The 22,335-nt window shown below is 42.7% G+C and overlaps 1 protein-coding gene across 5 annotated transcripts in view; it reads left to right on the plus strand.

The window, feature by feature from the left end:
• The window catches only part of SLC25A22 (solute carrier family 25 member 22), a 78,511-nt gene that overhangs the window by 44,351 nt on the left and 11,825 nt on the right, over positions 1–22,335 (plus strand). For 2 of the 5 annotated variants that reach the window (XM_028735049.2, XM_077931735.1), the window contains exons 3-8: positions 112–237; positions 1,209–1,264; positions 6,836–6,926; positions 19,335–19,453; positions 21,102–21,273; positions 21,633–21,787. In XM_028735049.2, the coding sequence (XP_028590882.2) occupies positions 112–237; positions 1,209–1,264; positions 6,836–6,926; positions 19,335–19,453; positions 21,102–21,273; positions 21,633–21,787 (719 nt within the window). Of the gene's footprint in view, positions 1–31; positions 238–1,208; positions 1,265–6,835; positions 6,927–17,254; positions 17,343–19,334; positions 19,454–21,101; positions 21,274–21,632; positions 21,788–22,335 lie in introns of those variants that run through there. The other 3 variants (XM_077931732.1, XM_077931740.1, XM_077931737.1) reach the window with 3 other exon arrangements.

The following is a 22,335-nucleotide window of genomic DNA, read 5'->3' on the forward strand; positions in this document are numbered from 1 at the left end:
TATTATTATTTATTATTATTATTGTTAATGTATCTTGATTGAACATATGGCTGCTATAGTTATTTCACCTTTTGATGTCTTCTTGTGCCTCTCTATTACTTTTCCTCACAGTTTACCTGCCAAGCTGATCAATGGAGGGATAGCTGGGCTAATTGGGGTCACCTGTGTATTTCCTATTGACCTGGCAAAAACTCGCCTACAGAATCAGCAGAATGGCCATAGAATGTACACAAGCATGTAAGTACTTGAGTTACGAAGTGAAAGAAATTGTGTAGTAGTTATTCATCAATCATTTCGTTTTTGAAAAATCAATTTGCATAGTAGAGCTGCTTTGCAGTACTGTGCTTATTTTTTCTTATTTGAACAAGAGTTTTACATTTGGGTCTTGCACTTTCAGTAGTTGTTTAGAAAAGGGAATTTCTTTCTCCTATACTACTATCAAATGTGCAACAGTCCTTCTCCTGCACTCACCCTGTCATATATATATTAAGTTTCAATTTTAAAAATTGAAATGATTCATGATTAACTTCTTGGTTATCATTTGTACAGGGTATTAACTTTAAAAATTGAGCCATCAAAAATCCAATATAAGCCCCTACATACTCAATATTCCTAACGGATTACAGCTGCAATCCTATATGCACTTACCTTTGAGTAAGTACCATTGAACTCAGCGGACGCTTCTGAGTGGACAAGAATAGCATTGCACTGCATGCCCCCCGTTCATCTGTAGGCTTTAGCATGGGGATAAGCAAAAAGTGTTAGGTACATGATTCCAAATAAATCTGTAGATCAGGAAAGCAGTTTTGCTACTGGCATTGCCTTTTAATTAGCTAAGGATAACTCCTGGGGGTTATTCTGCTATGTCTTATGAAAGGCAGTGCATCCTTCAGAGAGAGGTGATGTTGCTTTTTGCTGTACCTGGTCTTGTATCGGTTTTTACAAAGACTTCCATTTTTCCACCAGCATAAAACTGGAAAAAAATGTTCCCTTTCTTTTCTGCCTTTCTAGTGAAGCCTGCTGAGGTGTATGAATTGCCTGTTCTTCTCACCTGCAGCCAGATGACTAACACAGGACAAAGAGCAGCTAGCTGAGCAATGTGGCCAGACTTAAAACACTATTTGTAATGACTTACGTTGTATCAAGGGACTGAAACTATGTTTAAAACCCCAACCAGTGACTTTTCTTGTCCTCCATCTTTTCAATAGGTCTGACTGCCTTATCAAGACAATCCGTTCCGAAGGGTATTTTGGCATGTACAGAGGTCAGTGTTAAGCTGCATTATTATGAATGATTTATCACAGTAGGAAGCCTTGTTGGAGAAGGAGGAAAAGATGTTATTCCTGGGTTTGGGTTGCCAACATTTAGTCCTGGCGTTCTGTGCCTTTAGGATCTGCATGCTAATTTGAAATTCAACAGGCAAAGCTTTTCTCAGGCATAGAGCACTAATTTTTGTGTAGGTTTGCCTATGGGGTGAGATATGGTGAATAAGAAGAGCAGAGTTCCTGCACCACCAAGGTGGCATTAGCTATGAGATATGCCCGCATCATTTAGCAAAGTGCTTTCTTGTTTCTTTTTGTTTTTATCCTTCTTACTTTATGCAGATTTATTTGACATCAGCACAATGATTCAGTTGATTAATCAGTTAAAACAACTGAATCAACTAATGTAATTGGAGCAGTGCAGTAGGGGACTATTCCATTGGAAAGAAATATGAAGCAGAAATGGACAGAAATATGTAGAAGAACTGGAGGATGCCACTTGATACCATCTTTTTCAGGATTCTTTTTCAGGAGATTTTTATCTTTAGCAAAATCTAGCTTAGTTCATCTTCACTGCAAAGAGGGTTGAATTCTAGACACTGACTTGTGCTTACAGATACAATGTAGTGCAATGTTGGTATTCTTTTACTTGAGTTGAAGAATTTTTACGCACACTAATTTCGCATGCAATATTTTGTGGCGTTTACCAGTTTGCAATGAATATGGCTTCTTCCCTCACTCTTTTTTACCACACCATTAAGAGTTTGGGTTATGCCCTGAATAAAAAACAGCTTTGTATCCTGTGCCAAATTCAACCAAATACTGGATGGAACAAAGGCAGTATCATCAGACGCAAATACTTCCCCAACAGGAGACTGCTTGAAAATAAACTTCATAGTGGGAAAGTATTTTGGTTTGTGTTTACTTTGGTGTGCTCAAATTCTTGACTTCAGAATGGCTTTATAGGACAATCTGGCTTGGGATTTGTTTCCGTGGAAAAGGTTACTGCTACTTTTACTTCTTATTTTGATTCTGACTCTGACTAAGAGTGTGGAAGGGATTCTTTTTATCAAGATGGAAACCACACACTGCAGTTTTTTAAGTGCCCAGGCTCCTGTACAAGGGGATCAGCAATTGTAGCAGTGGGTTCCAGAGGCTAATTCTTGGTTGCTACAGTTGCTGCTTTTTTCCTATGACTTTAGTGGCTGCGTGAGAAGCTGAAACCCAGCAGGCAGCAGCTCTTCCCACCACTGTATCCTCACACTGAGGAAAAACTTCATCTGTGCTGAATTTTTGCTAATCATGCAGCTGTTTAAAAGCAGAAAGGCTCTCTTAGATAATAAAAAGTAGTCGGTGCTTGCAGAGGGGAGGAAGCACGTAACAAATTAGCCAATTTACCTTTCAGTTAATCTTACATGTCTTATCTATCTTGGCTTGCATATTTCTGTGTGTGGTCAGAGATCAAAGACACATAGCTGGAGTTCAAACAGCTGTAAACCTTGGAAGTTTTTCATGTGATTAGGAGGGTGCAGTCACAACTGGAATCTCATTCATTTTCTTGTAGTATAGAATTGCAAGAGCGTGCAGATATTTATCTGTTTATAAGAAGCATTCATGCAGTAAACTATGGTTGTATCACCTTGGCAGCACAGTTCACTATTGACAGTTTACCTTTAATTAGTTGATTACGCAAGTCCAAGTTGAATGACCTTTGAAGTTTGTTTCTCCCAATTGAATAGGATCTTACCAGATCTTGGTCAGGTTTCCCAGGAAAGGGGATTGGTTTTGGGCAATGGGGATGCCGTGACTGACTGTTGAGGGCAAAGTGTTCTTGCTGCCAAGTTACAGGTGGGTGGTGGGCAGACAGACAGAGGTGTGTGGAGTGGAAGCTGCATTAGGATTGGCTGGTTGAGCAGTTGAGTGGAGAGCAGTCCCTAGACAGGGAAGCAAATGGCTGTGTTTTGTGTCAGCTCTGACAAATCTGTTGTAACAAGCAAGGAGTTGAGATTTTACTTAGTGTCAAGCTCATTGTTCATCATGCGCCCTCTCTGGACACATGGGAAAATATAGATGTACAAAGCAGATAACTTTACTTTGAGTCAGGAAAGGGTGGGATTCCTTTGCAGCTCCTTAAATATCTCAATACACTTTCTGGATGGCAGCTCCTATTCTAGTGAGCCCTTGGACACTAAGGGCATGAAGCTTCCCTCCAGTTTGCTCTGCATCGGTTTCCTTTTGCGTTGTGAGTGTGCCAGGGCCAAACCTTTGCCAAACGGTCTCTGTAGCACAGAACTGGAGCAGCGCAGACCACCCAAGGCAGGCAGCCTTCTTGCTAAGAATACCCTCAACGTCATCCCCAGGCTCCCACTGTAACAGGCAGACTATTCCTAGCTGCTGGATGGAACATAATGAGGCTTTATTTAACTTCAATACATAGTATATTTATACACTTTGTGGCTGTTCTATAACCCCTCCGATTGTGTCCTCCAGCAGCACGCAGTAGTACATTGATGCTGATCCCACTTGCGTCAAACATCAGCTCTGCTGAAATTTATTTTCTCTTTAGCCTGCAGATAGGTGCAAAAAATGCAGATAGGTGCGAAAATATGCATAACCCTCAGATTCATTGACCACAATTGTGTGGATTAGGACATTGCCTATACACAACTGCATATATTTTTGATAATATATTCTGATAACAAAAGTAGAAGCTTTGTTGCATTTGCAAATGTATGGCAGGGAATTAGATGACTGATGCAGAAGGGAAGAAAAACCACACATTCTATCTGGTTTCTTTCTAATATTTAATGCTTCCATATGGCTGACTTTTTTTTTTAATAAACTGGTTGACTTGTACAAGCACATTGATGATTAGCAAAAATTTCCCAGTGTTGATTCATTACCAATTAAAGCAACAAATTAAACAGTACTACTTTGCATGAGAAGGGTGTATATAGAATAAGATTTTATAATAAAATATATTTTATGAGAAATGCTGAGGATTTTGTTAAATGGAAAGGAATACATGAAGCATTTTAGTAGAGCAACAAATCAACCAGGTAGTTGTTCTTGATGTGTAGTCAATCTATCAAAGGTTTATGGGGCCCTTAGTAAAACCTTGTAAAATCCTGGCTTTATGGTGACTGTCTGCTCTGCCTCCCAGTCATTTGCTGGCGTCTGAAGCCTGGCAGCCTTATTTATGAGCAATTCTACATTTCAGCCCTAGTAAATTAGGCAGCGTCTAGCATCAACACCCCTGGCCTGTATGCCGAGGACTGCATTTTGGAGACTAAAAAATACTGGGAGTCAGTGGAGGTGTGCTTGTCTTTCTCCAGTGATTTGCAGCCACACTGGGTTACTGAGGACAAGGATTATTATAGCTCCCCCCCTTCCCCCATCAAGCAGCTTTGCTGAAAACATTAAAGATTTAGAAGAAAATCACAGATTGACCTTTTATCTGGAAATACATTTTCCCTGACTTTAATTCATTTGAGATACAAAAATATTGACCCAGAAGCTGTTTCATTAGTATTAGTATACAGTGCACCAAGTTTTTGTATGCTGAAAGGAGTTCAAGTGGGAGAGTGACTAGAGCAAGATGAGCGCGCAACCCCAGAGTCGGTCACGACTGGACCTAATGGTCAGGGGTCCCTTTACCTTTAGCAAGAAAGAATATGCCAGTCTTTGATAGCCGTTACCTAGATGATAGGAACCAGTGCCAGCTCTACGCTCAACCACTCTCCTTGAATGAGCTCCCACTTCTGCTAATACCCATTCCCATGACCTTTCCCTTTGGGGCCCAGCCTGCCCAGCTGGCTAGAGGGGAGAGGCAAAGCAAGATGAGGCGGATGTTTCTCCTCCTTGCTCCCGCTAGCTTAGAGGGCCAGGTTAAGAAGTGACAACAGCAAAGAAGAGAAGAAACAGGGCTCCAGTGGGTGGCAGTGGTTCCCTGTTGGGTGAGGGCTTCAGCAGCTGTTCTGACTCCTGACCCCAGGGATGCCTTTAGCACCATGTCTAGTTTGGCCCTGAATCTCAAGTGTAAGCAACGTTTAGAGGAAGAGATTGTTCAGGAGATGGCTCTTGCCCTAATCTACTGCAGATGGCCCTTCATCATGCAAAGTACTCTGTGAATTCTGCATAGTTGGGGAACAAGCAAACGAGAGGTCATCCTTCTCATGGGGGAAATGCAGCGGCCGAAACTGGATTCCCTTTCCTAAGTGACCTCAGTGGCGTGGGTCACTCTTGTGTCACTAATGCTGCTTTCCTTTGTTATCCAGAGCAGCACACAGTTTGTAATGCCTTCAGAGGGATTTGCTGTTTGTTGCTGCCGATAATAGAGTACACACATTCACCATGTGAACGTCACGTGCTGTTTACATACCAGAGGACAGAGTTGGGTGTGTGCCTACTCTGTTGAAACTGGAGAAAGGTGCTTTGGTATGGTATGCTGCAAACTAGCTGCCAACCCCTGATGCTGACCCTGATAGGGATGCATAGATTGAACACACTTTTTGAACTGAGGCAAGTTTTTTTCCGGAACAAAGGAGCTTGAGGTCACAGTTAGGTCAGTCTGTGCTGTTAATTAAGTAGAGATGCTTATGCAGAGTTCCTACAGGAAATACTTCTCTCTCTTTTTTGTGGTGCAAAATAAATACTTATCAAAGTGCTTTGCATACATGAACTCAGCAATTTTTAGAACAATTCTATAAAGTAGATGAGTACCTTATTTTCCGCTGGATGTACATGTGTGTGAAGCAGACAGTGGCTTGTCTAAGGCTACCCAGTGAACAGATGGTTGAGGTGAGAATTTAACCAGGGTTTCCATCTCCTAGCTCTTTCCCCCCAGAATTGAGGTGTGCTCCATTAATGTGCATGACCTTTGGGTCAGGGCATAGTATGTTAAAGGGAGCAATGCCTTTTAACACTTTTTGACAGATGTAACCTGTTTGGTTGGCAGAGGAAAGAGAGGCATGCCTCTGGAAGAGAAAAATTCACTGACTCCTTCTAAGCCTTGAACTGTTGAAGGAGGGCTTTTTTTTGAGGGTGAGCTGTGTCCCTCCAGAAGTTGTTGGGCTCTCAGCTCCCATGAGCCCCAGCCAACATGGACAATAGGCAGGGATTATTGGAGATGTAGACCAGCAACATCTGGAGGGCCACAGGTTCTGATCTAGATGATGCAGTTTGTACATATGTAACTGAAGCAGCATCTGATTGCTGGCAGTGGACTGGCTGGCTCTGCCCCACTAGAGGAAAAACCCTCCTTCCTGACTCATCTGAATCCGTGGTCCCAGTTAGTACTGAATGAATCCTATGCCACAGTGTGGCAGGGGAGGCAATTGGTTTGGATGGAAATGGGTACCACCACTGGCTTCCAACATAGCATACATTTTGTTTCTGGTGTGGCTCCTAGAATTGGTCTGCATTTCTAGCTTCTGTTGATTCTACAGTGCCTTATCTCCCCCAGCTCAGTTTTCTGGGTGAGGTTGATGGTCACCAAGAAAACACTTTTTTTTTTTAGCTTTTCAGTCTTCCCTAATGCTCTTAATGTTCTGTTCTCCATATTTCTTGCCCAGGGGCTGCAGTGAATCTGACACTAGTGACTCCAGAAAAAGCCATCAAACTAGCTGCCAATGATTTCTTCCGGCATCATCTGGCCAAAGATGGGTGAGTGTGACAGAGGGCACTGTGTATAATGTTTTCTAGGAGGGGTGGCATGACTGGGATATTTTGATGGCACCCCATTGCTTCCAGTGTGGATGCACTGAGGCAGCTGTCCATAGTACTTGGTATTTTTGCCATTGAGTCAAGTGCAGCATTCAGCTGCTTGACTGTGCCTGCTTTGAAAACAATGGGATACCACTGACACATTTAATTTATACCACAGACAAGTGTTTCTCTTTCTTTTGGTGGATGCACTAGTTTTTGGTTGGAGGTGACTTGTCCCTATTTTGTGGAGACCAGCGCTCAAGACAATATTATTCCCTTTCACTTACTAATTTATTAAAGTCATATATTGACATTCATCTGAAGATCTCAGGGCAGTTCACAACATAAAAATACAAAATAAAAACACAAAATGCATAATAAAAACAAAGCAAAGCAGTAGCCCCTCCTTCCTACAAACACATTTAAAAGGACAAAGAATGTTAATCAGCCCAAGGCCTGGTTGAAGAGGAACATTTTTGCCAGGGGCCTAAAGATGTATGATGAAGGTACCATCCCTGGGGAGAGCAGTCTGCAAATGAGGAGCCATTGCAGAGAACGACTGCTGGTCACATTGGGGGTCTCCTTTGAGAACAAGGTTGGCATCTGAGTAGACTGGTTTGTTCAGTAATGATTAATGTATTGTAGCTCATTACAGAGAGATCATTTTGGGGTTCAAATGTTAAGCTTATTAGAAATAATTGCAAAGGAGATTACGCAATAGTCAATATCTAGTTTGCCCAAGGCCAATTGTGGAGCTATTCATGGACTAGGAAAGACGCAATTGCATTTCTAGGTTGATTGTCACACACTCTCCTGGCAATTTCCTTGGACTGTTTGCAGGACACTGTGCATACCATGAAGTCCTCCTACCAGAGATGACAACCCCAGTAACTGATGCCTTTTATATGTCCAAAGGGACAGTGACCATACTTTTCTGTCTGCAGCATTTGGTGGGACCTGAGATATTTTTTTTGCAGAGGCAAAAAGTTACCTACCCTCTCCCTGCATGCCATGAAGCTGATAGGAAACACCACAGCTATAAATTTTCAAGCACATTTAATTTACACATTTAAAGCATCATCGTCACATTTGGCCCTTAGCTGAAACTAATAAAGGTATTACCTCACTATTACTTTTGGATGATCAAAAAGAAGCATTGAGTAGTAGAGGTGTATCTGAATTTCACAGAACCTTTATACAACAGAGTAGATGTGTCATTCTGCACACTTGATCAAGATGATTCACGGGAATTGAAAGTGAGAGGCTGCTGACTGAAAGGACTCCTTTGCATCTCAACCAAGGTTACTTTGCCACCAAATGTGGGAAAATATCCAAAAACAAAGGCAGTATCTGTGATTATTCATGTGTTAATGCTTAGAGGTCCTTTGTTTCTCCTGCAAATTCTAGCTGCTGAAGAATTGCAAGTTTGGCACTAACAGGCAGAGGTGAAACTGCTTTATTTATTTATTTATTTATTTATTTATTTATTTATTTACTTACTTATTTATTCATTCATTCATTCATTCTTTACCAATATATTATTTGAGGAATGGCCTTGTGCAAAATGATACAAGAGGTATATCCTCTGGAGACTGCCTTTGGGAATCTCATTGAAATTGTTTCAATGACCTTCAGAATTCCTAAGGACGTTTCACCAAGGCAAGGCACTTAAAATTCACTTTAAACTTGGATTTATGCAAAATTCAGGGCCTGGGAAATAGATTACAAACACCATTTCTTAAAAGCTGGATTGTGGCCATGGGTGGAATGCAAATCTCATTTCAGCGGGAGGAGTATTAACCCCTCTCTTTAGGCTGTCCCCCCCTTCACTCGAAATAGGCTCCACTTCGCCTGCTTGCCTACCTGCAGGAGAAAGGATTTGAATGCCTTGTTTCTTGGATGGGGAAGCAGTTAGTGAGAAAATGGTCAAAGGCGGAAAGGAGTTAAGTATACAGATAGAAAAACCTTTCCCTTGTAGACAGCAATGTGGGGCAGAAGATTAACCAGTGCCTTATTTTTCTGTGGGAAATGCTCTGTTCCATAAGTTCATTAGTAATGATGAATGAATGCCAGTTGCAAATACAATTTGCACCTCGGGTTACAGACGCTTCAGGTTACAGACACTTCAGGTTACAGACTCCGCTAACCCAGAAATAGTACCTCGGGTTAAGAACTTTGCTTCAGGATGAGAACAGAAATCGTGTGGCGGCAGCGCAGTGGCACTGGGAGGCCCCATTAGCTAAAGTGGTACCTCAGGTTAAGAACAGTTTCAGGTTAAGAACAGACCTCCAGAACGAATTAAGTTCTTAACCAGAGGTACCACTGTATTAGGTAAGCATGGGAGTTTAGCTTCATTAACTAAATACAAGTAAAGCAAACAAACTAAATTAGATCACTCTCTAGGTCACCAGAACAATTTCCAAAGCAAACTGAACATTTGTCAATGCAAATTAATATAGGAAAAAATTCTAGTTCAAAATTTTCTAGAAGACCTGCATTTCAGTTTTATTTTGTTTTGTTTTTAAAATCAGTTTCACATTTCCCAATATATTGGGCTTGGGTGGTGATTTTAGCCTTTTGGTATCCTAAGGTTAAACCACAGAGCCTAGGACTTGCCGATCAGAAGTTCAGCGGTTCTAATCCCCTCGATGGGGTGAGCTCCCGTTGCTCGGTCCCTGCTCCTGCCAACCTAGCAGTTCGAAAGCATGTCAAAGTTCAAGTAGATAGATAGGTACCGCTCTGGCGGGAAGGTAAATGGCGTTTCCGTGTGCTGCTCTGTTTCACCAGAAGCGGCTTAGTCATGCTGGCCACGTGACCTGGAAGGTGTATGCCAGCTCCCTTGGCAAATAAAGTGAGATGAGCGCTGCAACCCCAGAGTTGGCCACGACTGGTCCTAACGGTCAGGGGTCCCTTTACCTACACAAAGGTACGGTATGCTAAACACTCTGACCATTACTATGTGCGATCCTTGAGAGCTTGCAGCACGGCAAAATTTTGCAAAAAGGTAGTTAATCCTAAAAACACAGGTGCTTGTCTTTTTTTATTTATAAAAATAGTAGCCTCTTGGGTAGTGCAATATAATAAAGGTAGAAATGCTTTCTGTTTATTGAACCTGTCAAACACAGATACCCTCAAGCTATTTCAAGGCACTCTCTGAAACAATGAAGGCTAAATATATATTACCTTTTCAAGCCTAGAAATACCATTATGCTTTGGAATGAGAAGCTGCTTGGATGCAGTCCACAGGCAGCATCACCTCTATGCCTGCTGTGTTTGGTCTTGTTTTCATTTCTCAGTTCAGCCCAAAAGTTTTAAAAATTTCAATTTGTAACAATGCCAGCCCAAATTTCAAGTGGTGGGAGTAGAAAGTTGTAGTTTTTCCCTGATCAACCCCAGAAAGAACAGGCATAGTAGCCTGATTGAGGAATATCAATTTACTCTATGTTAGAAAACATGGCTAAGCCTTAAGAAGGTCCACACAGAGTTTCAGTTCTCATTCTAATGTGTTTATAACCCACATTTGAAGTTCTGTAGCTGTGTTGATTATGAAGACCACTATTTGATAGTTTTCAGATGGTCCCATTAACACTCTGCATAGTTATTAGCCTAATAGTGTTATAACTCCTTCTCAAACATTGTTTCTGTATGTAGTCCTAATTATTAATTTCCTGGCCCACAAGCACTTGTGTATCAAAGCCTATGTATTTACAATAAAAATGACCACTGAAGACAGTCTCCAAGGTTGAATTGCTTGTAGGATGAATGTAACATATTTTTCCGTGCATAACACGCCCTCCTGTATAAGACGTCCCCTATTTTGGGGGACTCAAAATTCAGAAGGGGGGGGGGAGAGATTGCTCAGAGTTGTTGAGCTTTTTTGGGGGGAGATTGCTGGAAATCACTCATCCGCCTGACATATGCTGCCACTCACATAGAATCATAGAGTTGGAATAGACCACAAGGGCCATCGAGTCCAACCCCTTGCCAAGCAGGAAACACCATCAGAGCACTCCTGACATATGGTTGTCAAGCCTCTGCTTAAAGACCTCCAAAGAAGGAGACTCCACCACACTCCTTGACAGCAAATTCCACTGTCGAACAGCTCTTACTGTCAGGAAGTTCTTCCTAATGTTTAGATGGAATCTTCTTTCTTGTAGTTTGGATCCATTGCTCTGTGTCCGCTTCTCTGGAGCAGCAGAAAACAACCTTTCTCCCTCCTCTATATGACATCCTTTTATATATTTGAACATGGCTATCATATCACCCCTTAACCTCCTCTTCTCCAGGCTAAACATGCCCCGCTCCCTTAGCCGTTCCTCATAAGGCATCGTTTCCAGGCCTTTGACCATTTTGGTTGCCCTCCTCTGGACACGTTCCAGTTTGTCAGTGTCCTTCTTGAACTGTGGTGCCCAGAACTGGACACAGTACTCCAGGTGAGGTCTGACCAGAGCAGAATACAGTGGCACTATTATTTCCCTTGATCTAGATGCTATACTCCTATTGATGCAGCCCAGAATTGCATTGCACCGCTAAAGCCCTCACATGCACCGCTAAAGCCGCCCATTTACCACAGCGACACCCAATCAACACCAGCCCTTGCCACAGCCACCAGTGAAACGCCAAATAGCCGCTGACAATCTCCAGCTCACGGTAGCAACCAATCACACGCCCCCCCTATGCACTATCTGTGTATAAGATCACCAAAATTTAACATAGTTTTTAAATAAAAAAACCTCAGCTTATACACGGAAAAGTACTGTAAGTTCCTTTCTTGGCAGACATTATTAGTATGCTGTGGATGTTAAGTGGCTTGTTTGTAATGCAGGTCCAGTTCTGTGGAACCGGTTTTACTTGGTAAAAACATCTGGCTACAGGGACTGCTTTGCAGCATCCTAGATATGTTTGCATAAGGATAAAAATGGGACGCAGGTGGCGCTGTGGGTTAAAGCCTCAGCACCTAGGACTTGCTGATCGAAAGGTCGGCGGTTTGAATCCCTGCGGCAGGGTGCGCTCCTGTCGTTCGGTCCCAGCGCCTGCCAACCTAGCAGTTCGAAAGCACCTTCGGGTGCAAGTAGATAAATAGGGACCGCTTTCTAGCGGGAAGGTAAACAGTGTTCCGTGTGCTGCGCTGGCTCGCCAGAGCAGCGATGTCACGCTGGCCACGTGACCCGGAAGTGTCTGCGGACAGCACTGGCTCCTGGCCTATAGAGTGAGATGAGCGCACAACCCTAGAGTCTGGCAAGACTGGCCCGTACGGGCAGGGGTACCTTTACCTTTTTAAAAATGGTAGCACTGCATATTCACCATGTGTTATATATGTACACAGAGATAGGAAATGCATTAGCACTCAGCCTGTTAATGCTATTGCAGCTTTTGTAAAGAGACTGCAGAGGCAGCAAAAATCCACTATGAATTAGGGCTAGCAAAGCCCCTTGAGCTGTGACTCCCCAGTGCCTGACAACCAGATGGCTGTTTGGAGCTCAGGAAGTGTTGTGCAAGGGTCTTTGAAAGGTCGGTGGGGCAATCCACCTGCCAAGCATCTGACATCATTATGATGTCATAATGCCCCACCCACCTATAAAAGTTGGCCCATGGGGGTGGGGACAGATAAAGGTCTGGCGCACTGGGCCAAAAAAGTTCCCCAACGCTGCACTACAATGTGACAGAACATTGGAAGGATGGGACAGAACACAGGGATCTTTCTTTTACTGGGAAGCTCAACAAAATGTTGCAGTGTATCATCATATGTGCTCATTTTTAGGGATCTTAGTCATCGTAGAACAGCAGCCTTAGCACTGTTTGTGGCTCATGGTGGTAGTTTTTAGGAGTAGGGGAGGGGAAAACACACACACACACAGACACACACACACACACACACACACACACACACACACACAGCAATTGTTCACCTTTCTGAACCTCTCCCATTGTACTAGCCCTCAACCTGAAGTCTTGTTGTATAACTGGGATTCTGGGGAACAGAAAAGCTATATTTTTTCTTTCCTCCATATCAAAACCTCTCCATGTACTGTAGTGCAGAGTGGTGAGCGTTTTAATATTCAGGGTGTACATTCCTATAACCCTAAGAATACTATAAGTTGTTAGTGGCTCAAGCCAACCAATTCCTTACACCCCGCTTCTAATCCCTTCCTGCTCCCCCAGCTAATGGACTTTCTCATGATCCTGTGAGTTCTAGAAGCCACTGAGAATAGGCAACTGGCGTATTTCGTTTTTCTTTTAATTTTCATTGTCATTTACAAACTATTTTTTTTCCTGCATAAATGAGCAATCCGCTACTTTATTTTTATTCCCATTTCAAAGGATGGGAAATCATCACTTGCTTCAGAGTTGTAAATTTAACATCAAATTAAATCTACAAAAAACTACAGGGGTACTTAAAACTAGATTTTGCATTGTTCAACAAGAGAAGGTCAACAGTGGCTTAGTTTATCGCACATAATCTATAGTGTATCTGTTGAATAAGAAAATAGGTTTTTAGACTATGGGAATTATCTGAAATTTGGAGCTGCTCCTCTTCTGCCCATTTCAGTGTGGCAGTAAGTCTGGGCATTCTTTTTATTAAAAAACAACCCTATTTTTAGCCCAAAGGCTCCAAAAGCAGTAAACAGTATATCAAAACAACAAAATGACTACAAAAAAATGCTGCGGATCGGTCAGCAAGCAAAACAATGTAAGATGCTCCGCCAGCAATTTTAAGTCATGGAGATGAGTTTTCTGTTGAACAATCAATTAATTTTATTTTTCCAGGCACAGTACACTTGCCGTAACAAACTCTTTTTCCACAGCAGCCCACCTGTTCCATCATCTCAGAAGACGAGTTGCTATAATTTAGGGAAATGCTTAAAACTACAGTACTAGATTACTAGATGCATGTCTTCAGGGTTCTAGGGCTGCAGTCTTAAATCCACTTACAAGGAAATCAGCCCTGTTGAACCCAGTGGGATTGCTTCCAAGTAAACATGCATAGGATTTCAGTATGACAAACTTTGCCACAGGGATACTTACTTACAAGACTTTGAAAATGACCATCATGAATGAAGCAAGCAAGTTATATTATTCCCAGGCTGTATTGCATTACATAGCTATGACTTCTACACACTGTCAGTAAAGAACATCATCACTCTAAGGAATCCTGACTTGTCTCATGAATTTCATGTTGGCTACTGTGTCTCGACGTTTCTAATTAAAAAGCATTGCTTTCCAAAATCACTTTCAAGCATTTGAAAATATTGCTGCATTTCGGTACCATATCATCACTCAGGTTTACTCCTTCCTGTGGTATCACATAACTTTGCTTTTTTATCTTGACCTTCACTTTGTTTGTTCTAGAGTGGGGCTGGAAAGCTGCTGATTTTAGCTCTTTTTCTGCCTAGCTGCTAAGCATTATTGCATTACTTGTTTCTTTGTGGACGTAATCAAAATTGGCAGGGAAACCGATATCTTTAAACCACCCCACTTCCTGCTTTGTGTTCTATTTTGCTTGGAGAACAGAAATACGCAACAGAAATTGCCTAAATTTTAAAACCATCCAATTTGGAGGCCATCACTGCCTCTTGTGGAAATGACTTCCATAATTTAATTATGCATTGTGTGAATAAGTATTTTCCTTTATCTGTCTTGAAAAAAATAATATTCTGCTTCATTGGATGTCCATGAGTTCTAGTGTTATGTGTTTGAGAGAAACTTTTCTTCATCCACTTTCTTCATACCATAAATAAATTATTTAAGTGTCTATCACGTTGCCTCTTACTCAGCTTTCCCCTAAACTAAAGAGTTCCAAATACAGTGGTGCCTCGCAAGACGAAATTAATCCGTTCCGCGAGTCTCTTCGTCTTGCGGTTTTTTCGTCTTGCGAAGCACGGCTATTAGCGGCTTAGCGGCTATTAGTGGCTTAGCAGCTTAGCGGCTATTAACGGCTTAGCAGCTTTAAGAAAAAGGAAACAAACTCGCAAGAACTCACAAGACGTTTTGTCTTGCGAAGCAAGCCCATAGGGAAATTCATCTTGCGGAACAACTCAAAAAATGGAAAACCCTTTTGTCTAGCGAGTTTTTCGTCTTGCGAGGCATTCGTCTTGCGGGGCACCACTGTACTATTACCTTTCCTCATAGGGGAGCCCCTTGATAATTTGGGCTGCCCTTTTCTGCATGTCCAGAAGTGTACACAGCATTCCAAATGCGATAGTACCATAGATTTGAATAGCAGCATTAAGATACCAGCTGTTTTATTTTCACTTCCTTTCCTAATGATCCCTAGCATGGCATTTGCCTTTTTCATGGCTGTGGCATTCTAAGTCAACATCTTCATGAAACCTATTCATTAGGACACCAAGGTCTCATTCCTGGTCTGTCACCACCAGTTCAGACCCCATAAACATTTATGTGAAATTAAGATTTTTTTTTAACCCAACATGCATCACTTTACACTTGTATACATTGAAATGCTTTGCCATATTACTGCCCATTAGCTCAGTCTGTTTGGAGTTCTTCACAATCTTGTTTTGTTTTAATGACCCTGAATAATTTAGTATTGGCCACCTTACTTCACTGTATTTACTGATCTTGATTATATACTCTTGCTTGAAATGGAAACTGTCGCCTTGCTGAATCAGACTAAGATCCACCTAGTCTTAGTATTCTCTGCAAATATCCCAGCAACCAGCAGGTGCTTTGCATTCTGCTAGAAATAAGCCAGTTGTCCCCTAGTAGACTATGCACTATCTTCTACTCACTGTGACAGAAATTAAGTTTGTGTCTCTTGTTTTAGAGACTTTCAAAAAAGTGACTGCAGCATATACCCCATATATACTGAGAATGTTTCTCAAAGGGTTGCCACCAACTTTCCCCCCTACACTTCAAGTTATAAAGTAGTAACTCCCTGTAGATATCCACATTTTCTCCTAAATTTGTGAGGTGGCTAAGAGCTTTGAGGGGCGGAGAAAGAATACAGTGGACGCTCGGATTGTGAACGTGATCCATGTGGGAAGCACATTCGCAACTTGCAGTGCCACGTCTGCGCATGCGCGGGTTGCGATCCGGCGCTTCTGCGCATGCGCAAAGCGCGATTTAGTGCTTCTGCATATGCGCAAGTGCCGAAACCCAGAAGGAACCCGTTCCGGTACTTCCGGGTTCAGCATGGTGCACAACCTGAAAACGCGCAACCTGAAGCGTCTGTAACCCGAGGTATGACTTTATAGAAAATGGAGGCCCTCCCTACCAGATTCCACTTCCACATGCATGTAGCTAGTCAACTGCAATAATGAATTGTTTGGGGAAAATGTCAACAGCTCTTTAATTTCCCTTCACACCAATGTGATTTGATATGGAAAAATTCCTTCCTATGTTCTCAAAGGAGAAATCTATATTTAGTGATTTAATAATCTTCACTGCGGCCTTACACCGATAATCCCCTCAGATGAGAGGAGGATGAATCCAAAAAGCAGCCATGCAGTCTGAGAAATTAACTGCCTGTAGTTCCCTGAAGCAATTCTGTTATATCTTTAGGGAAGTCAACAAAGTACTTGAGGAAGCTTTCAGCAGTGGCAGTTCCCTTAGGCAAAGGGGGTGAACTTTATGCTACCTGACTTTTCCCACAGGGTTGAAGTTGTTGACGGTTCACAGATGCTAAACTTCAAAGCTGTTGTGCTTGGATTGGAAGGAGTAAACTTGACAGGCCTCCGTTTGCACCTTTAGCTGTTAGGGCAAGTTGCCATCCATTGGCCAGGATCCTTGGCTGTTCTAAATCTCCTGAGGAAGTACAGCAACTGAGCAGTTTTGTGTCTGGAGAATTTTCTGTATTTGTAAAGAGATTTTTCTCCTTCATATGGATCTCTTTGGGCTTTAAACCAAATTCACATAGCCTGCTGCTTCCTGATGTTTTTCTCCTTACTGTGGGCAACTAAAGTGATGACATAAGTTTATCCTTATCCCTCCCATTGCAAAGTGCTGGGATTCAATGTGTCAGATAATATTCTACTAATTCAAAGGACTGCAGTACATTTGGTTATTGCAATAGCAGCAGTTTCTTCTTAGTCAGGAGCTTCCCAGTATTGTTGTAGCAGCAACGCAGGATGTTAAATGGGAAGTATCTTAACAGGATCCCCCAGATGTTGGGAGGGTTTTCACTTTTGATTGCCTAGTTTTGTGCAACGGTTGCTGTCCCATCTATGCCAATCCTGCTTCTCCATTTGGCAAGCGACCATCATAGCAATTGACATACGTTGTGGGATGCTAGTGATAATGTGCTGAATCAATGTGTCTGTTCATAGAAGCAGCATAATTGTTGGAGGAAGCAGCCATTGGGAAATGCCTTCATGGGTGGATCTTCAAGCAGGCATCTGAACCTTGCTAATACAAGTAAGCAAGGTGGAGGGCTACCTTAAAGGCCGTATAGAGATAAGCCTGATATCCAGTTTAAACCATTCTTAAACCTGAGTACTGGTCTAAATGGAGCAGTTGTAAGGTGACCTCGCCTCCCCCACACCTCCAGTAGGATTACCAACTTCTTTATTAATTGGGGTTAGATTAAAGTTGAGTAAATGGTGCTGAACACATGGACAGATTCTGCACAGCTCCATCAGACAATCACATCATTCCAGAGTGGAAAGAGCCAGGGAATTTGGATGGGACACAGTGAGAGAATGTTCTCTCTCTCACTTAATGTGTGACCTTCTAGTAAATGGAAATCTTACTGCCTGCCTTAATGCTGCAAATTAATAGGAAGCAGTGCAGGAGGAAGCAGCACAGGAGAGTGCGGTCCAGTGATACAGCTCTACATGCACATGCAGGACTCTGCCTTTGCTTTCTGCTGCAGGCAAAGTGTCATGTGGTGTGTTGTTTTTTTTTGGGGGGGGAGGTTTAAATGGACTCCCATTATAAATGTGATGTTTAATATCCTGCAGGTTTAAGGGACTAAAAGTGGACAGGTCATTTCAGATCTCCAATTCTTTCTGATTTGTTTTGCCTTTGATCTATCTTAGGCACTTGGTTATTTAGGCTGTCCAGTTTGTGATCCCTTGTAAAGAGTGGTGGGGAAGGTGTGGCCCTCCAGACATCAATGATGCTAGACTACCAACTCCTATCAGTCCCAGAAATTACGGCCAATGGTTGGGATGATGAGAGTTGTGGTCTAGTAACACCATTATCTCCTGGAGGACCAAATGCTCCCCATCCCTGCCTTTAAAGAACCCAATGAACATCTTATTTATTTACTTTGTTACAACACCAGCAACAACTTTATGTTATTGCTTTATTCCACATAGTCTCAAAGTGGTTTACACCATAAAACAAAAAATATATATAAAAATAGATACAATTAAATAAAATCACAGTGGTGGCAAGATTGGGGGAGCTCTGGGGTGGCTGCAGTTGCTCCAGAGCTCAGCTCAACTTGTCCTATGCTTGTTCTGGTGGGTGCATTGCCTCTCTGCACCCCCACATCCCCTCACAAGCCACTGCTGCACAGTAGCTTTCTTCCTTCATAGTCCCTGCTTTCTCCCCTTGGCCAATGGATTTTGGTATGACAGTGACGGTTCTGCCTGTGGATTATATGTCTTATATTTGGACAGAGGATGAATCATTATGAGAAGAACTGAAGAAAGTAGTTGAATGTGTTCTGTGTTTACTGCTGGGGATCTGAGATCAGGGATAGATGAATTGCTTGCCATCAGAGAGGTTTTATTTGCAAGATGAGCCCCTGAATAGCCCCATGTTGACCACCAACCTTCACATTTTTGCCTGGTCCATACTAACACAACTAGTCTTCTGGACATTCTCTCTGTTGCACCCCCTCCCCTGCAGTGTTTACAATTTCATTTTCTTTGGATGTGCACTTGCTTGCCTAAGTGCCTGGGGGATTATACTTGTTTAGCTTGCTTGTGCCTTTCGTAGGAGCACAATGGCAACAGATGCTCACTGGATCAGAAGCAAAGCTTCTGCATTTTCCTGAGCTTTTGGGGAGACTTTCTCACCAAAGAATGGCTTTGGTTGTGGTGAAAGCTGGTCTTTGGTGGTGTATTATTCAGCACTGTGCATCTGGATATCCAACACCATTTTTTGTTTCTCTTGCGTGTCTCTTCACTGCCTTGGATAGTTGAAGTCACTTGGTTACCTCCAGCCTTTTTTACTGCATTGCATTCATTACCAATCAAGTCAAAATTGGGCATGTCTGATGACTAACATTCCCCAGGGTTTGTTCCTTCTGTTATCCATAAGTGACAGAGACAGGGCTTATCACAGAGAGAAACAAGCCTGGCTGTTGCTTTGCCTGGAGGCAGGTTAACCCAGTTGGGGTCAATCAGCTGATTTTTCTTTGTCTCTCTCTCCCTCTCTTTCCTCTCTTTTTGTCAGGAAGAAGCTGACCCTGATTAAGGAAATGCTGGCAGGCTGTGGGGCAGGGACCTGCCAGGTGATTGTCACCACTCCCATGGAGATGCTCAAAATCCAGCTGCAGGATGCAGGCCGAATTGGTACCTCACCTGTCTCTCTTCTCTCCTCACCATGCCCATGCAGCAACAGAAAATGTCTCCCATGGCTTTGCAGATGATGGGAGGGCAGTGGTGGGAGGGAAATGGGACTGAACTGCACTGGGATCAGGTTTTATTAAGGGGTGATATACAAATATCCTCAGCAAATATCCAAAACTAAGTTTTTATTGCTTAGCCCAAAGGCCATCAACAGTGAATCAGTAAAATGTGGGGCACGCCACTGAGTATAATTAGAACACAACATAATGACATAATCAGTTACAATATACAATATATACCTTAATAAATTTTAGGGATTCGGAGCCCTGTCAGCAGTTCTGTTAACTGAAGTCGTTCTTTCCCTGAGTAGCTCACTGGGAAGGACCTCAGCCTTGTCAGCCAAATGATGATGAGTTCTCTTTCCATTCTCCTGATGTGAGAGAGCCTGAAATTGTATCTTTAGATATCTGTATAGGGAAGAGGAGGCTGGTAAAACAATAGCTTGCGTTCAGCTTGTGAATTATTAAACTGGATAACTAATGCAAAAAAGGGAGGAGGATTAGTTGCCCCTTATGGTGTGTTTTTTCTATGACACTTTCTTTCTGTTTCCACCCAAGTTAGAAGGTCTGGCAATGTGCCAAAGCCCTTAAGCATTAAGAACTTGTGTTCTTGCCCCAAACAACCTTACCTACCATTGTTATGTTGTCTCATTTTCCCCCAAGTAAATTTCAGGACAAAATTTAGAATACTGGATCTTTTCTTTTGACAGGTGTGGAACATAGGGGGAAAGGGGTGTGTGTGTGTGTGTAAGTTGGGAGAGGGGATAGCTTAATGATACTCACTATATATTGCATTAACAATGAATTCTAATAATGCAGGAACTGCTTATCACAGAGGAATTCAGTGGGAAATTTTTGCAACCACAGAATTGAACCACCAACACTATTTGTTTTCAAAAGCTCCAGTATAAATATCCTGTTAGACAGGACTATTGTGAATAACAACCACTCATCGCTGGGACTTAGTATCTCCCTCTGCTTCTGATTTGCCCATTTGCCTCTGAATCTTTTTGTATCTTACCAGTTTCCAGTTGTACTTCAAACCCTCTGTTACTAATGTGTTAAATTAGAAGGCTGCAGAAAGATTCTCACTGCAGCACAATACTGGGATTTAGTGCCTCAGTTGCAACAGAGGCTATGTGAGCAAATATATTAGCTCAGGGGATTTACATGGGCTCCATCTTCTGATAAAATAGGAGAAGTGCAGTGGAAGTAGTTTGGGGGAGAAGAAGTGAACAGACTGCATAGATCTCTGGGTAAATGCTTTGTCATATATATATATGACAGTGGAGTGCACTGTATGTTAAAGCCTGTGATATGCTCAGAGAATATGGTTTTGTGACAGCCACATAAATATTTTACTTAGAGCTAAAATTCAACAGCACAACTTAACTGGATAAAGGCAGTTTCTAGTGACTTATCATAGGGCAGTGCAACTGACCTTAAGCAATGCTCAGTTCATTACATTTGTGGCTGGCCTATTTGTCCTCCTGTCAGAAGCAAGACATTTATGTTATGTTATTGTCTGTAACTTGCATGCTGCATTCATGTTTATTGCGGTAAATGACAACTCTGTCTTGATTCCTCTTCAGCTGCTCAGAAGAAGCTAATGGCCGCACAAGCTCAGTTAAACCCTTCCACTGGTGCTGGGGCAGCAGAGTCTATTGTGGAGACACGGACGACAGCAATGCAAATCACAAGGGACTTGCTTCGGAGCAAAGGCATCGCAGGACTTTATAAGGGACTTGGCGCTACGTTGCTAAGGTAGGGCACCCCTTTAGGCCCTCTGGAGGACCTAAAATCCAAATGGTGCCCAGTAGTCTGGAGTAACAACAAGGAATGAATAGGAACACATGTTGTTCCCTGGGTATTGACTCAGCTAGGGATGGGGACAGAGTGGGTAAGGGAGGGAGATGGCGATACTTCACTGGAGTTTCATAGTACTAAATGAGAACAGTGTATAAAGAGAAATACCTGATGCATTTGAAAACTATGGAAAGGGGGATCGTCTTTCTGTGCACAACTACCCACCCCTTACAATTGGCATGGGGCAGCTTGGTATTAAAGGACTAAAGGAAAGAGCTCTTCCCTTGTCCCTCATGGTCTTGCTTCTCCTTCTGCAGGGATGTACCGTTTTCCATTGTTTATTTTCCATTGTTTGCAAACCTGAACAAACTAGGGCAGACAACCCCGGATGTCAAGGCTCCATTCTATGTGTCCTTCCTTGCTGGGTGCCTGGCTGGCAGCACGGCAGCTGTAGCAGTGAATCCTTGTGATGGTAGGTACTGCAGCAAAGTTCAGTCAAGGTGCTGTGGGTGTGAAATGTGGGGAGGTTCACCAGAAGAGTTGGGGACAGGGGGAAACTGAGGAAAGAGTGTGAGCCCTGGTGTTTTTGTGTTCTCACGAGGCACAGTGTCACAGGAGGCAAGCTGGCATATAATGCAGTGGACTACAGCAGTGTTAAGAAAGAGGGGCAAAAGATCTAAGTTGCAAAGCACCCAGTACCACAGTAAGAGAAGCTGCTATCCTGATTGTTCCAGCTAGTGGATGTTTGTATAGTCTCCACTTGAGAAAGAGAATTGAAGAGATGCAGCCAGCCACAGGCCCTTCTTGTAGGAAGGGGAAATTCTGTACTACAGATTATCTTTGAAGGGACGCTAAATGCATGTCAGATATAGAAGTGATCTCTGCCCGATCTCTTGCCATTTGATTGAGGGGCGGGGAGAACATCCTCCAGGCAATGAGGGGGCTTACAGCTCTCCTGAGCTAACCAGCGCTGTAGCCTGTTAAAGCATGTTTCTTCCTTGAAGAAGGGAGCCCTTGGGT

The sequence above is a fragment of the Podarcis muralis genome, chromosome 1, assembly GCF_964188315.1.
Source record: "Podarcis muralis chromosome 1, rPodMur119.hap1.1, whole genome shotgun sequence".
Taxonomy (NCBI): domain Eukaryota; kingdom Metazoa; phylum Chordata; class Lepidosauria; order Squamata; family Lacertidae; genus Podarcis; species Podarcis muralis.